The 16625-nt window shown below is 37.6% G+C and overlaps 1 protein-coding gene and 1 pseudogene across 1 annotated transcript in view; both read left to right on the top strand.

The window, feature by feature from the left end:
• The window catches only part of LOC134567660 (uncharacterized), a 484351-nt gene extending 468268 nt beyond the window's left edge, over positions 1-16083 (top strand). Inside the window, exon 102 of the mRNA XM_063426051.1 lies at positions 15215-16083. Within this exon, the coding sequence (XP_063282121.1) occupies positions 15215-15963 (749 nt within the window). The 3' untranslated portion in view covers positions 15964-16083. The remainder of the gene's footprint in view (positions 1-15214) is intronic.
• On the top strand, positions 5629-8091 carry LOC134612984 (nucleolar RNA helicase 2-B-like; annotated as a pseudogene).
• Positions 16084-16625: the final 542 nt, after the last annotated feature.

Below are 16625 nucleotides of genomic sequence, written 5' to 3'. Positions count from 1 at the left end.
GACACAGAATTGTGACTCACCCAAAAAAGTAGACAGGTAGATTTATCGTGATATGGGATACTCCTGTAGAAGGCACAAATTAGTAGGCAATCCCCACACGCACCCAGCACGGTCCTAAACATGATTAGTTAGGCATGAAGTAACGAGCTACGGCCTTGCCACATCTGCAACGCACTAGCATGGCTTCTCCTGACATATACTTGTCGTAATCCACTTGATGTTTCGCTTATGGTTAGCTACTTTATTATACATACGCTACTCTTGTTAATAACCTTATTGAATGTTTCAATAATATAAAATGAGGCAGTTAGATGTTAGAGATGTTGTACTGTGTTAACGTTACCCCAAGCTGTATGTAAACCGTACATCCACTCTTCTTTATTTTGTACCCCATTTAACTAATGCCTCAATAAAAGAAAGATTGACAACAAAAAAAAATGAGTAGGCAATTTAAGAATGCAGGGCAAACAGACCAGACTACCATAGCAGCAGGAAATGCTCACAGAAACCCCTGCAGGGTTATAATCTTAACAGTGGCCAAATAAAATAGACTGGGGCTCACCCAGTAAACAGAGGCTGCAACAGCATGCCTCCACTCAGCAGCACAGTGCAGCACACATATAGTAGGTGCCTCATCCCAGGTGCACAGGGCATGAACCCTTAAGTGCTGACCAGGGCCCAGAGAAAGAGCACTAATCTGTGCTCAAACGGTTAATTCAAGGTTATGGGAGATATTCCTTTAAGCAGTATGTCCTGGAAATCTTGTCCAGCAGTTGACAGAGGCTGTAGCAGCATGTCTCCACTCAGTAGCCCAGTGCAGTAAAATATATAGAAGGTGCACAGGGTATGAACCATTGAGTGCTGGCCATAGCTCTGACAGGGAGCACTAATCTGTGCTCAAACAGTTAATTCAAGGTTATGGGAGAATGGTAGATAGTCCTTTAAGCAGTATGTCCTGGAAATCCTGTCCAGCAGTTAACAGCGACTGTAACAGCATGTCTCCATTCAGTAGCTCAGTGCAGTATAAATACAGTAGGTGGCTCACCCCTTGAGTACAGGCCATAGTCCTGACAGAGAGCACTAATCCATGCTCTAACAGTTGATACAAGATTATGGGTGAAAGCTCTGTAAACAGCTTATATAAATGGCCTAATTCAACATTAGCATGCAACCCCAGTAAGACCTCAAAGCCCCTCAAGCCCCAGAGAAGTGAGAGCAAGGAGGGGAGAGAGTAGAAACACAATAAATAACATAGAAAAAACACTGATGCGCACAGCAAGAACAAACAGCAAAATATATTAAGTAATGGAGAAGAGTAATAGTCTGACCTGTCTGCTTGATGGAGCAGCAAAAAAAAGAGGAAGTGTTTAGGTCATTATACCTCATGTACATCCTACTCTCTTGTGATTGTTTTTTTGTTTTTTTTTTCTATGTGTTTCTTTGCTGCTGTGGAGCTGCAACAAAATATAAAGCCTCCTGTCATGTTGTAAAATCTTAAATATTTCTCCAATTTGTATTGCTCCAGCAACAAAATACATACATTTATAGATGCTGGAATGGCATAGAACATATGTACATATTTCTGACCTCATTTTAATTTGTTGTTATTAGCATCAAGCTTTTAAGCTCTCTTTAAATAATTAAATTTTATGAGCATAATTGCCTTTGCTCTGATTTAATCACAAGGAAACAAAAACTAGTTTATTTCTATATGTATATTGTTTTAATTTTTTATTGGTAGGAACAGTCCCATTAATTCATGATTGTTAATTAGATTACAATGGCTAAATTAAGTAATTATCCTTCATTATAGTTATCTCGCTATTAATATCTCCCACTCAGAGCTACTGCTAGTTAAATTAGCAAAGAAACTACTGGAGAATGCAATATGTATTTTGTGTGGAAATTTAGAGTGTTTTGCTTGAAGATAAGGGCCACCAATGGACTGAAGAAGCATATATATATATATATGTAACGACACACACAGTTGTAATCAGAATTATTCCCGCCCCGTTGAAAACCAGGTTTATTGTCACTATTTACAGACTTTCAGCTGTTTGCAATGAGCAAATCAAACAAAAACAATTTAAATAGCTCAACACAACTAATGCTTCAAGTTGTTTCCCTAAATTTTACAGAAAATGCAATTACTAATGACTTCTCAAGTATAAAAAATATTCAACCCCTTCATAGCAAGCATCTTTAGTACTTAGTAGAGCACCCGTTTGATATTATGACCTGCTGCAAATGAGATGCATAGCCAGATAACAGCTTCTGGCAGCATTCCTGAGTAACATTAGCCCATTCAGTCCAATAATATTCTTTGGTTTTCATGCTGCAACCGCCTTCTTCAAATCCCGCCAGAGATTTCTATGGGGTCAGGTGAATTTTCCAGGACTTTTTCTGCCACCAAGCCTTGGTGGATTTGAGGTTGAAAGGTCCAATGACACCCAAGCTTCAACATCTTCATAGAGAGCATGATGTTTTCTCCTATGATTTCCTGATACTTCAGTTAATCCTTCTTGCCTTCCACACACACACACTGCACGTTTCCAGTGACAGAGGATGCAAAGCAGCCCCAGAGCATCACCAAGCCACTGAACAGAATCCCAAAACTTCTGTGACTTATTTGTATGATTTTGAGCATATGGGAGACATTTTTTCTTGTGCTTTTGGGTCAGTAGTAGTGTATGTCTTGCGGTTCTAGCATGGAAGCCATCTGCGTTTAGTACACACCTTACTCTTCTCACTGAAACCTCAGTGCCTGTTTCCACCAAGTCATGCTGCAGGTCTTTGCCAGTCACCTAAGAGTTTTTCACAATCTGCTTTCTCAGAAATCTGGTTGCAGCCATTGATTGCTTCCTTCTCCTGCCCGTCCAGATAGTGTAGCTACTGTTCCTTCAAGTTTACAAACTATGCTTCCAACGGTGTCTCTAATAACATTTAGTGCCTTCACTATCTTTTTGTATCCTGTTCCTTGTTTGTGAAGAGCGATTATCTCTTCTCTTAACTTTGTGGACCATCTTAATCATATTTCTAACATGCAGTCAAACGTGACACTCAACAAACCCCTAGCAAGTTCAGGAATTTCAAGTGTTCCAGCTCAAGCACACCCGGTGCAACTAATGAAGCCCTTGATTAGTTGCATCAGGTGTGCTTGAGACAACACCTTTTTTGCATATTTGTGCTTTTGTGAGGGATTTTATTTAGGAGGCTGAATAATTTTGAGACTAGAGAAGTCATTACAAGTTGCATTTTCTGTTGAATTTGGGGAAACAACTTGAAGAATTACTTTTCTTGAGCTACTTCAACTGCTTTTGTTTCATGTGTTCATTGACAGTGCTACCACTGCCTCTTTTTGTTTCTACCACACTCCCAGACTCAACTGTAAAGGAGGTGGTGTAGGCATCCTTCTCTCCTCTCAATGTACCTTTCAATCAATCATAACTGCCCCGACCCTATCTTTTTCTTCCTTTTACGTTCACATTGTCTGCCTATTTAAACACACTCCTATACAGTAACCAAGATGGCTGCACTCAACTGAACATGCATACATTATAGGGTGCTGCTGGGGCCAAAATATACAAAATACAGAATCCAGCGCACTCACTTATTCACTAAACAATGATTTCAAATCTTAGAGATTGTAATAGTTTTATTTAAAAACTGCAAGTCAAGGCTAAATAGGGTCCTGGAATGAGGCACCTGTGACAGGGAGGAGTGCAAAACCAATGAGTTGGCCTGGACTCCAAGTAAGGAAGTATATATATTTATATAGGTAAACACTAAGGTCCCCTTTATGTTAACGCTACAATGCTTTGTGCATGTTGCAACAATCAATCAAGATATAAAAATCTACAATTAATCCTTATTTAAAAAGAAAGTGCTCAGATACACTCTGCACAAGATTTATGTGTAGATTTTACATGCATCCCATTGGCCAAAAAACTAAAACAGTAGAAAGTAGAAAAAAGTTATATCCTGTTTTCCTATTTTGCTTCCCAATAAGAGTAATAAAAAATATCTAACGGATGAAAATCCAAATTTTATATGACCATCTTTAAAAATGTGTACCAAAATTAGGTGCAGATCTATACACTATGCGTAAAATTGTAAGCTTTATTTGTTTTACACAAATACATTTTGTTTATTGTCTGGGACTCCAAAGAGGACACATTGTAGAGTCAGCACTACCGTTGCATAAGTTGGTGGTGTGATCTGCAGAGGTGCAGACCTTAAAGGGAAACTCCAGTGCCAGGAAAACAATCCGTTTTCCTGGCACTGCAGGTCCCCACTCCTTCCCACCTCCCACTCCCCGGTTGCTGAAGGGGTGAAAACACATGTCCCACGTTGCTGCTTCTCCATCCGCCGCCGCTCCTTCCAGTGATTACGTCAGCCGGTGGGCAAGACTGATCCCGCCCACTGGATGGGGAGACCTAGTGCGTTGCCGCGCATGCGCATTAGAGCTCTCCATAGGAAAGCATTGAAAATGCTTTCAATGCGTTCCTATGGGGAATTGAGCGACGCTGGCGGTCCTCACACAGCGTGAGGACATCCAGCGATGCTCTAGCACAGGTTTTCTGTGCTATGATGCAGGAAGTGCCCTCTAGTGGCTGTCTAGTAGACAGCCACTAGAGGAGGAGTTAACCCTGCAAGGTAATTATTGCAGTTTATAAAAAAAAATTAAATAATTACACTTGCAGGGTTAAGAGTAGTGGGAGTTGGCACCCAGACCACTCCAATGGGCAGAAGTGGTCTGGGTGCCTGGAGTGTCCCTTTAAGCATAGCTCACTAAACCACCAGGTAGCCCACTGAATAACAAGGTAAAAAGCTATTAGGAAGGCAGCAACACAAAAAATGCTACTCAGTGTGAGGGGAGGCTGTACACATAAATGCAGCCCCCACCCCCCACACATCTTGCCACAGTCATTCCCACCACTCACCCCTAACCCCCTAACTCATCCTGCCATAGTCACCCCTACCCTGCCACATTCACACAGCTCTGTCACATTTACCCATAATCCTGGCAATTCACTCAGTTCGCCCTGCCACACTATGCTTCCTTCACCCAGTCACACTCAAACCCACTCAAACCCTGCACCACTCATTGCCACTGTAGCCCCCAAAGATAGTCACTCATATACACATAGTCACCTCCCACACATAAAAAACAGCCTCACCATAAACACAAGGTATGAAAGCTACAGGGACACTCTGATATCATTGCCAGGTAACCCCCTTTTAAAAGATCTATGGAATCTAAAAATACTCCATATTGGATCTCATTTGAATTATAAAGTGTTCAATAAAATGTGGGTTTATGTTTTAGATTTTGTGATTGCTAGAAATTGTACAATACTGGAATATTACATTTGGAAAATGTGGGACCTATCATACCAAGAAAACTGTAAGCATGTTAGGTATTTCCAACATCAGGACAAATAAACTCATCTATTTTGATATATTTATTGATATGCTAGCTGCAAAATATATAACATTATCCCTTTCGTGGCCATTACTAGCGAGGCCAGCTGCGGTTTCCCCTGTCTTGAGTACGGGAAGTTTTAGACCTTTAATACCAATGCCAGGAAAACTAAACACGGACGCAATGTACACCATAACCACCATAACCACCAAGCAGAATAACGTTACTGAAACTCCCACACTCAAGAAACAAAAGAGAAAACTTTAGAATGGGGATACAGAAGGACTTGATTTGGAACTTTAACTGATTTAAATGGACTGGAAAACGGCGAGATTAACAATAATAAGACACCGAAACAGAAGAAAAAGAAGAAGCTTGCAGAAAAAGAGAGTCCTTCTGAAACTGCTGATCAATGTAATGGAGAGCAGGATGATAATGATGCTCTTATGCCAAAGAAAGTTAAGAAGAAAAAGCAAAAAAAGGGCAAAACTGAAGATATAACAGAGCAAGAAACATCCTCCCCTGAACCTCAGGTTAATGGAGAGCAGAATGGCAAAATATCTAAACCCCCAAAAAATAAACTGGCGAATGCAGAAAATGATAATGCAGATAAGCCTGCTTACTGCGACGAACCATCAGCCAAGAAAATGAAAGTAGATCCATCTGCATCAAATGCAACTTCTGGAATTGATCAAGAACCTAAATCAGATGATGAAAAAACTAAAATGGAGAAAGCGGCTGGAGCTTTTGAAAATGTTCTCATTTCCAAAGAAACCATAAACAATCTCAGAGCTAAAGGAGTATCTTACCTATTCCCCATCCAAACCAAAACATTCCACACTGTATACAGCGGCAAAGATGTGGTGGTCCAGGCTCACACTGGTACAGGGAAAACATTTTGTTTCACAATTCCTTTAGTTGAAAAGTTAAATGAGGACAAGGAGGCATTGGCAAGAGGGAGACCACCCAAGATTCTAGTTCTCACACCCATCACAGAACTTGCCATCCAGATTGCAAATGAATTCCGTGCTATCTCAAAAAAACTGACGATCTGCTGCTTCTATGGTGGAACACCTTATCAGCAACAAGTATTCTCAATTAAAGAGTGCATTGATGTTGTGGTTGGTACTCCTGGACGTGTAAGAGATCTTATCCAAAACTATCATCTGAATTTTGGCATTCTGAAACATGTGGTTCTAGATGAAGTTGACATGATGTTTGATATGGGATTTGCTGAACACGTAGAGGAAATATTGAGTGCGCGTTACAAGTCTGATCCTACAGAGAATCCTCAGACTCTACTTTTCTCTGCGACATGTCCCAACTGGATGTACAATGTTGCTAAAAAAAAAACATGCAAAAAGAAAATGAAAAAAATCGACCATGTGGGACACAGGAGTCAGACGGCTTCAATTACTGTAGAGCATTTAGCCATCAAATGTACAAGAGCCCAAAAAGTCCATGTTCTTGGTGACATCATTCAAGTCTATAGTGGGCATCTAGGAAAAAACATTGTATTCTGTGATTCCAAGTTAGAAGCTCATGAGTTATCTACCAACTGCAACTCATTAAAGCAGAGTGCCAAACCTTTACATGGGGACCACCAACAGAAGGAACGTGAAGTCATCTTGAAAGGATTCAGACAAGGAACCTTTCAGGTTCTTATTGCAACCAATGTAGCTGCTCGGGGTTTGGACATTACAGAAGTTGACTTGGTCATCTTATATTCTGCTCCAAAGGAAGCAGACGCAAATGTTCATCGTTCAGGGCGCACAGGCAAAGCTGGGCAAACAGGAATCTGCATATCTCTCTATGACCCTAGAGAAAGTTATTGTCTGCGCAATGTGGAACGAAGCACAGGAATCACATTCAGACGTGTTGTAGCGTCTTCCCTTTTAAATGTTGCAGAGTCATCCAGTGCTGATGCAATAAAATCATTAGTCTGTTCCAGCTGATGTAGTCGAACATTTCAAAGGATATGCTGAGGAGCTCATTGAGAGAAAGGAAGCTCTAACTGCCCTGGCTGCAGCATTGGCTCATATATCTGGAGCTACCTCAATCGAACAACGTTCCATCCTCAACATGGAACCAGACTTTGTGACTGTAGTCTTGCAGAGTTCTGTACCCATCAACACAATAAGCTATGCCTGGAGATCTATTAAGGAACAAATGGGAGAGGAGATTGGTTCACAAATCCATAGAATATGTATGCTGATTCCATGGGTGTGTGCTTTGACATTCGGCCCAACACCAGTCTATGCAGGAAAAATGGACAGATTCCAGACGTTGGCAGTTTACAGTGGCTACTGAACTTCCTAATATACAGCCATCTAGGTCAGACATGAGCGGACCATGAAACAGAAGCTTTGGTGGCAGGGGAGGAAGATCACATGACAGACGAAATTCATCATTTGGCAGACGAGGCCATCACGGCAGAGGTGGAAGAGGGTCTGAAGTAAGAAGTTCAGGTGATGGCTTAAGACGAGGATGTTAAATACCATGGACTTGAATTAAATTAATTTTTCTATTTTGTTCTCGGAAAACCCTGCAATGTACGTTTACTGCCATTCGACCAATTGCTGAAACATCCTTTGTACTTTTAACTTTTGGTAATGCTTTATCCACTCGATGTTAAAGCTTATATTACAAAGCCCTTAATAAAAAGATATATAATCTTAAATGTAAAAAAAAATTAAAATATATAACATTATATGAAAAATGTAAACATGCAATTTTTCCTGTAATGTTTTACATTTTAATACTATTAATATATTCTACAGAATCTATATCTACAGAATCTATCCTTAAAGGGACACTATAGGCACCCAGGCCACTTAATATCATTGACCCTGTCTCCTTAACCGTGCAAGTGAAAACATTGCAGTTTTAGAGAAATCACTAGTGGGGCTTCCTGCTGGTTTACAGAGGACTGGACTCTTTGCATGAGGATGTCCAGCATCTTGAAAAATCCCCATAGGAAAGCATTGATTACATGCTTTTTTATGGGGAAGGCCTAATGTGCGCACAATGGTTACTGCGCTTGAACATTAGGTAGAGGGACACTGTAGTGTTAGGAATACACAGCTGTGGTCCTAGCACTATAGTGTTCCTTGAACACAGTGTTAACTTGTCATTTTGCATGTCAGATACACTTGTTGAATTGTAGGCTTCCCAGCAAATTAATACAACGTATGGTGCAAAAGCAGCTTTTATACATCTTAAAATTGTCCTATTTAAGTAATAATATATACATGTAAAGGATTGCATGTATTTATTGGTAATTACAACAGAAAAATTCCATTTTTGAAAAAAGACTGGTGCTGCTCAGTTGCTAAGAAACTGTTTCGAAAAGGTTACTTGGAGAAGAACGATTATTGCTGGATAGATATTCTATTTATGTGAGTGCAGCGAGCCTCTGTGCACCGCTAAGTGGATACTTCACATTCTGTTGATAAAGATTTGCTTGAATCCTTATATGAGAGCCATCATTTACAAAGAAATACTGGCAGCGCAAGAGAAATGTACAAGTGAATACTTTGATTTAAAACTGATAGCTTGGAGACTACGAAAATGTATACAAAAGACTTCTGCGGGAAAAGTAATGCCATTGCAATACAACTGGATAGGAAACTTGTCTATATGTCTAAATCATTTCACATATATATTTATTCGAGAAAAATACATTAACCCCCTAGTGACTAGACCGCTTTTCAATTTTCTTACCATTAAGGACCAGGGCAGTTTTTACATTTCTGCAGTGTTTGTGTTTAGCTGTAATTTTCCTCTTACTCATTTACTGTACCCACACATATTATATACCGTTTTTCTCGCCATTAAATGGTCTTTCCATTATTTTCATCATATCATATAATTTACTATAAAAAAATGTAAAATATTATGAAAAAATGTAAAAATACACACTTTTTCGAACTTTGACCCTCAAAATCTGTTATGCATCTACAACCACCAAAACAGTGTTAACATGTTTAGCTTTTGTTGTAAAGTTATAGGGCTATATGTACAAGTAGCACTTTGCTATTTCCAAATAATTTGTTTTCAAAATTAACAGGTTATATTGTATCTTTGGTATCTGTCATCAATCCCTGAATAACCCTTCACATGTATATATTTTTTAAAAGAAGACAAGCTAAGGTATTAAACTTGGGGTATTTTGACTCTTTTGATGTAACCATTTTACCACCAATCTATGCCAAATAAAAAAAACAATAATAATTTGTGATTATTTTGACATACATAGCAATTTAAGAATACATGTACTGAGAACTTTAAGGGTTACTGCCAAAGAACACCCCAATATGTGTTCAGCAACATATTCTGAGTACAGTGATACCACCCATGTATAGGTGTGTTGGGTTCTCTGGGGGCTAAAATTCCTTATTTGGAAGGTGCGAATTCCAGTTTTCCAACTTGGAATTTTCACAGCTGGTCATCAAGCACCCATGTCCTATTTGGGAAATTTTTTAAGCTGGCCGATGTAACTTACCCCCATCAAACCATATATTTTTGAGAAGTAGACAACCCAAGGTATTTAATACGGGGTATGTCCAGTCTTTTTTAGTAGCCACTTAGTCACAAACACTAGCCAAAGTAAGCATTTATATTTGTGTGTTAAAAATGCAAAAAACTATTATGAATGCTAACTTTGGCCAGTGTTTGTGACTAAGTGGCTGCTAAAAAAGACTGAACATACCCCATTTGCAATACCTTGGGTTGTCTTCTTTTGCAAATGGTATGCCATAATGGGGGTAATTCTCATTCCTGGGCTACCATACGCTCTCAAAGGCAACATAACCAATCTCGCAAATTTCAATGTGAGAAAACGGCCTTATATTTGACCCTGTAAATTTCAAAAACACTATAAAACCTGTACTGTTATACTCAGGAGTCTTCGCTGAACTCAAATATTAGTGTTTCAAAACAGTAAAGCGTATTACAACAATGATATCTTCAGTGAAAGTGCAGTTTGTTTGTGAAAAACGCAAAAAACATCACTTTCACTGACAATATCATCGCTGTGATATGTTTTACTGTTTTGAAACACTAATATTTGTTTTCACCGAAGTCTACCGAGTAAAACAGTACCCCACACGTACAGGTTTCAGGGTGGAAAGTTACAGGGTTAATTATAGTGCTAGCAATTTAAATTCTCTGGACTTTCTGCCTGGGTTATAAGGCAGGTCCCGCAAATTGTAATTAATAAAATGACTTAATTATGTAAAAATATTACATAAATATGCACGTAGAGTTTAAGTACATATACATATTTATATATTCGAAGTCTACGTGTATATTTATGAAATTATGTATTATGTATATGGACATATGTATATTTCATATTTTTTTATTTATATACATATATATATATATATATATATATAAGCTGCAAATGTCCCGCACTCAATGTACCGGTCTTGTGCTTGCCTCGGTGCTGCCTCAGCCTTCAATATATTCAAATGGAAAGAGTGCACTCAAAGGTCTTCTTAAGGATATAAACGATTTATTTTGCCAAAATTTCAAAAGACATACAAGTCGACGTTTCAGTCCTCGTAGGACTTTTTTCAAGATCTTGAAAAAAGTCCTACGAGGACTGAAACGTCGACTTGTATGTCTTTTGAAATTTTGGCAAAATAAATCGTTTATATCCTTAAGAAGACCTTTGAGTGCACTCTTTCCATTTGAATATATATATATATATATATAAAATACAGAATCCAGCGCACTCGCTTATTAACTAAACAGTGATTTCAAATCTTAGAGATTATAATAGTTTTATTTAAAAACACCTCACCTAGGCAAAAAATTATGGGGGTTTAGTTACATTATATGATCATACATTGCATAAGCCTGCCAACTACGTCAAAGTACCGCATATTCGGCAGGTCCTATCCTAGTAGCAGCCTAATGCTTGATCATTTTTTGCCTAGGTGTTTTTAAATAAAACTATTATAATCTCTAAGATTTGAAATCACTGTTTAGTTAATAAGCGAGTGCGCTGGATTCTGTATTTTGTATATTTTGGCCCAAGCAGCACCCTATAACGTATGCATGTTCAGGTGAGTGCAGCCCTCTTGGTTTATATATATATATATATATATATATATATATATATATATATATTATATATATATTAATATCAAAATGCAGTTAAAATAAAATTACATATATATATATATATATATATATATTTGTAATTTTTGAAAAACAATTTTTACATTTTTTAATTATTATTTATTTATTATATATATATATATACACACGTGTGTTATTTTGCTCTAAGTGTATTTTTATATTAATATATGTATATATTAATTAAAAATACACTTAGTATGACATTGTATATAATTTATATATATAAAGAAAGATAAACTTGGCACTCACCCTTCAAAAATCAAAACAATTTTCTTGCCTGGGTGCAAACCTCAGCGTCAAATATGAATATCCAAAAAGTATACAAGGTGCACTCACAGGTCTTCATAAGTAATTTTCTTTATTCTTTAGTGTATATTACATGTGTAGAAACAAATTTCAGTGATCGACGTTTCGACCCATATAGGGTCTTTTTCAAGCTCTTGGGAAGAGGGAAGGGGTTAATTTTTAAAAACTATGGGTCAGTGCAGTCTGTGTGTGGAGGAGGAGTACCCAAGGAGAAGCTGAGGCAGAACACTAAATAAAGTCTTTCAGATAAAGTACATTTTCAAAACTTGGGCTTGAAAACACTATAATATGTGAAATAGGGTTATAAAGTACTTTACAAACAGCTTGTTTTCACTATAATACATCAAGCACAATAGCCACGTATTGATGTAAAACCACATGAACAGAAATTTGTTCTCTGTACGTAACATCAAGAATCATGAAGATTTTTAGTTTCTAGAGAAAACTCTCTCTTCTCTAAAATGAACAAAGATGAGGTAAACCTGTTATTTCTTTTTTCGTGATTGTGTTCTGATAAGTCTGGTTTTCTATCATTCGTTGATTATTTTAAGAGCTAAAATCAAATGAATGATAAAGTACTTTTAGTTTATGCCTGTGGGTAAAGCTTTCCCTATGTGCTTCACTTTTTATTCTGTCTGCAGCTTTTGCATTTGATTACTGTCCTTTTGCAAGCTGATCAGTGCAGACAATCACTGTTGTAAACATTAATGGTGGCACCATTCTGTGAGGGAATTGCATCTATCACAGGCAGCGGCTTAAATCTCTGGTTTCACTTTGATCCTAATGAAAACTCAGGAGATGTTATATTTATTTTGGGTTTCTTTTTATTTTATAAAGTATAATCTGTACTATTTATGAGTGCACTGTATGCCTATACTCAAACAAATAAGAATAAACAGTTCAACAAGAGGTATTTATAGCGGCGGACTATTTAACATCCAACTATATTGAGGCCAACTATATTGTCCATTTTTGCCAATCTGGTAGACCACAATAGTGCCTTTTTAAAAAAAAAAATATTGCAAACTACCTTCCCTAATAATGGCTGCTGCCACCTGTTAATAGTTAATATGATAATGGGTCACAGGCTTACAGCTTAACCTTGTGATACGTTTGTATACAATTTACAAGATGGGGTGACATGGAGAGAAAAGGTCACAAGTGGAATGGACTGTAGAAAGAGAGACAAAAGAAGGGTGAGAGGGGAATGAGGAAAACAAGATGGTGTGAAATTAAGTCAAAGGATCAATAGTGGGTGTAGCAAGGAGACAGAGGGACACAATAGGGTGGAGAGACACGCAAGTAAGGTCTTCGTAAAGAAGTAGACCACAACTTAATTAAAATTGTATACCCCTGTATTATAATTCCATTTGAAGTAAACCTGTCATGGCAGGATCACCTTAACCTATAAAAGCTTATAAAGCAAGGGATACGGCACCATAACTACTACAACAGACTCTAGTTATTATAGGGCTTAGCTGGCACCTTTTGGTTAATGTTCACTTCTTCTCCAGCACTGGAGCCAGCATGACACAGCCTCCCAGGTAGCCCTAACTCACACCTACCTACTACACTATTGGGAATGGTTGGGAATATTCTCCCTTGCATGGCAATTAAGTAAGCATATGGCATTGCAAGCACAATCAGAACAACATGGAGTGCCATCTAAGATAATTCCTTGGTTGGCTGAAAGATGCACATATGTGATATTGACAATCAATGTATCTATGTGTGCTGCTGGCCTACAGTAAACCTTTGTCTTAAAGGGACACCATATTCAACAGAACAACTACATTTTAATGTAGTTGTTCTGGTGTTTATAGCCTGTCCTTGCAGGTTTTTTAAGATAAACACTGCCTTTTCAGATATAAGGCAGTGTTTTCATTACTGCCTAAGAACACCTCTAGTGGCAGTCACTCAGACGGCCACTAGAGGTGCTTCCTGTGTCAGTGCTGCACAATGTGCAACACTGGTGTACAGTGCCTCCACTCACTGCATGGAGACACTTAACATTCTTCTGTCTATAAGGAGAATATGATTGTCACATGCTCAATAGTCTTCCAATGTGTTCCTATTGGATTGGCTGAGATCATAAAGGTTGATGATCTCAGCCACAGAGACTGAGTGATGCAGAGCCAGCTATTGTGAATGAAAAGGTTAAGATTACTTTTTCAAAGAGATGCAAGAGGGCCCGGGGACCTAGACAGTTCTTTTACAGTTCTTTTACCACTATAGTGTCAGGAATGCATGTTTGTTTTCCTGACACTTGTGTTCTTTTAAATTATGTGATGTTACTTTCTTTCTAAAGATCATTGCTTACTCTGTAATACTAATATAGCGATTTAAGCTTTAAGTAGGCTTAGGTTTTTACCTTGAATAGATTCTATTTCTTATATTTAAATTGTACCTTAAAAGGGGAAGGGGATTTCTTTTATAACTTCAACATTAGAATCACATTCTCGCAGGATCAATAAGCTATTTGTCCAGTATTGTATTAGCACCTATTATTCAGGCATTAATAGCAATTTTCATAACAATTATGTAGAATTTATATATAATACTTTTATTCTTGTGGGATTTTTGTTATTGTAAAATGTTTAACCTAATGCTTTCTGTTTGGTTCTTGAGTGCAAGTAACACTAGATATATCGGTATGGTGTTTTGTTGCAGGGTTCCACTCATATATGACATATAGAAAGAGAAGAAAATCCTTTGAAAGGGTGACCTCTTGTATTGCAATCACATGAAATGATCTGTCATACAAGTCATTCAGTCTTTTTGCTCTTGCCTTTGCCCATTTAGAAACACAAATGCCATCAAATTTGATGTGACTAATTTATGTACACCCCTGATGCACAGCACACTAATTAGTCGTTGTTTTACCAATATGTATTTACCCACGTGGATTCATGCTCGTGAATCCATACCTCACACATATTCACTCCAAAATATGCAAGTCTAAAGTCAGCATGTGTAAACTTTGGGATATCTGGATGTAAGTATGTAAATATTTTAACCCCTTCAGGAGATATGGTTTGCCAGTGCTGTAATGAAATGTGTTTGTCTAACCTTCATCATGAAAAAGTTAAATAAATTCTATTGTGTAAAAAAAAAAAAAAAAAATGACACTAAGAAAACAATTATCTTTAAATAGAACCCAACCTGTCCTTTATTTACTGGTCAACATTATGATTTTGGGTTCCTTTGCATTTAATATTGTGTTATGTCCACACGCTTCAAGTTCACCCTGTGTAATATTATAAAACATGCTGTACAAATAGTTGACTGCTGTAAATGTAAGTTACACATACATTCTCTGCTATCTCATTACAGATCTCCAGAGCATTTCTGCTGGAACTGATGATAATTTGCTGTCGGACAAAGCCCACAATTCTACAATACCGCAACAAAACTCAGAAAACGACATGCTTGGTGAAACTGAAAATGTAGTTTTGTCTCCATTGTTCATTAACGAGACAATATCAAATCAAGATAATAAGGAATTCTTCAGAGGAGTGCAAAGCGGTACACATCAGAATGCCTCTCTCTCTGAAGTTGGAGATGGGAAAGAAATGAAAGCAGGATTGACAGAAGGCAAAGTATTGGTTAGGTCTGAATCTGAAGACACTGCTGACAAAGCAGAATATTTGATCATTAGAGAAGATTTAATAGTGGATACAAGGATTTCTGATTACGAGACTTCTAATAATGAGCATGGACAAAGCGATAACAATGGTGACTTTGATGAGGCTCAAAATGAAGGATATAAAGAAGATTTTGATGAAGAAATGCTCAACAACTTTGAGCAACGTGTACATGGTGTAACTGATTGTGATTCAGGTGAAAATCAAGACACCTGTAAATATGGACCGAATACAAATAATGATGAACATGAGTTTGATTATCAGGAAGGAGGCATACCCGATAACTCATATACTACCAGAGTGCATAGTGCTAAGAGTGAGAATAATGAAGAAATACAAGAAAGCATCAAGGAGCATGTAGGCACGGACCCAAGTCAATGGGATGTCAGCTTACATAGTAGCACAGAAGTTAATGAGCCTCAAAATATCCAGGCTTAACGGACAGATTTTTACTATGATGGCTATCATCAGTCCTCACTTGAAATAATAGTGGCAGACTTTAATACCATCTGAAAGATAAACATGTTATGGATGAAACTGAATAAAACAAAAAATGTGCACTATAAATATACCTATTGTATGTTCAATAAATAAATACCATATATTTCAAATTTAGTAATAACTCAAATAACTAATGATTTTTACAGCACACATTTTGACACACATTTTTTGAGAGCCGGCAGAGTTCAGAATACAGATGGTAGCTGATGGTAGCTGCACATGTGTTGAGGTGTTACAACTGGCCCATCCGAAATTGAAAAATCTTTCGATTCAGTCATGGATTGCCAAGGCTGATATGTCAGTATTTGAATCAACATTCACTCCTCTACCAACTCTAACAGGTTGCATCCCTTTCTCTCTAGAGATATTCTATGCTGGCATCACTAAGAAGACTGTTGCATGAACTTAGATACAACTTGTCAACAACATCAAAGCCTCAAAACCTCTTAGGTGAATCATACATTTACAGGGTTATTCACTAAAATGAGAATTGACCAAATGTAAAGTGAATTTCAAATTTAAACATATATCTTTGAGTTTTTTTTCTAGTGTAATTATTTTGGCATTATGTTTGAAATTCACTTTGAATTACTGCTAAT

Source organism: Pelobates fuscus, chromosome 1 (assembly GCF_036172605.1).
Source record: "Pelobates fuscus isolate aPelFus1 chromosome 1, aPelFus1.pri, whole genome shotgun sequence".
NCBI lineage: Eukaryota > Metazoa > Chordata > Amphibia > Anura > Pelobatidae > Pelobates > Pelobates fuscus.
The sequence above is the reverse complement of the archived record's forward strand: the minus strand, read 5'-3'. Positions and strand labels throughout refer to the sequence as shown.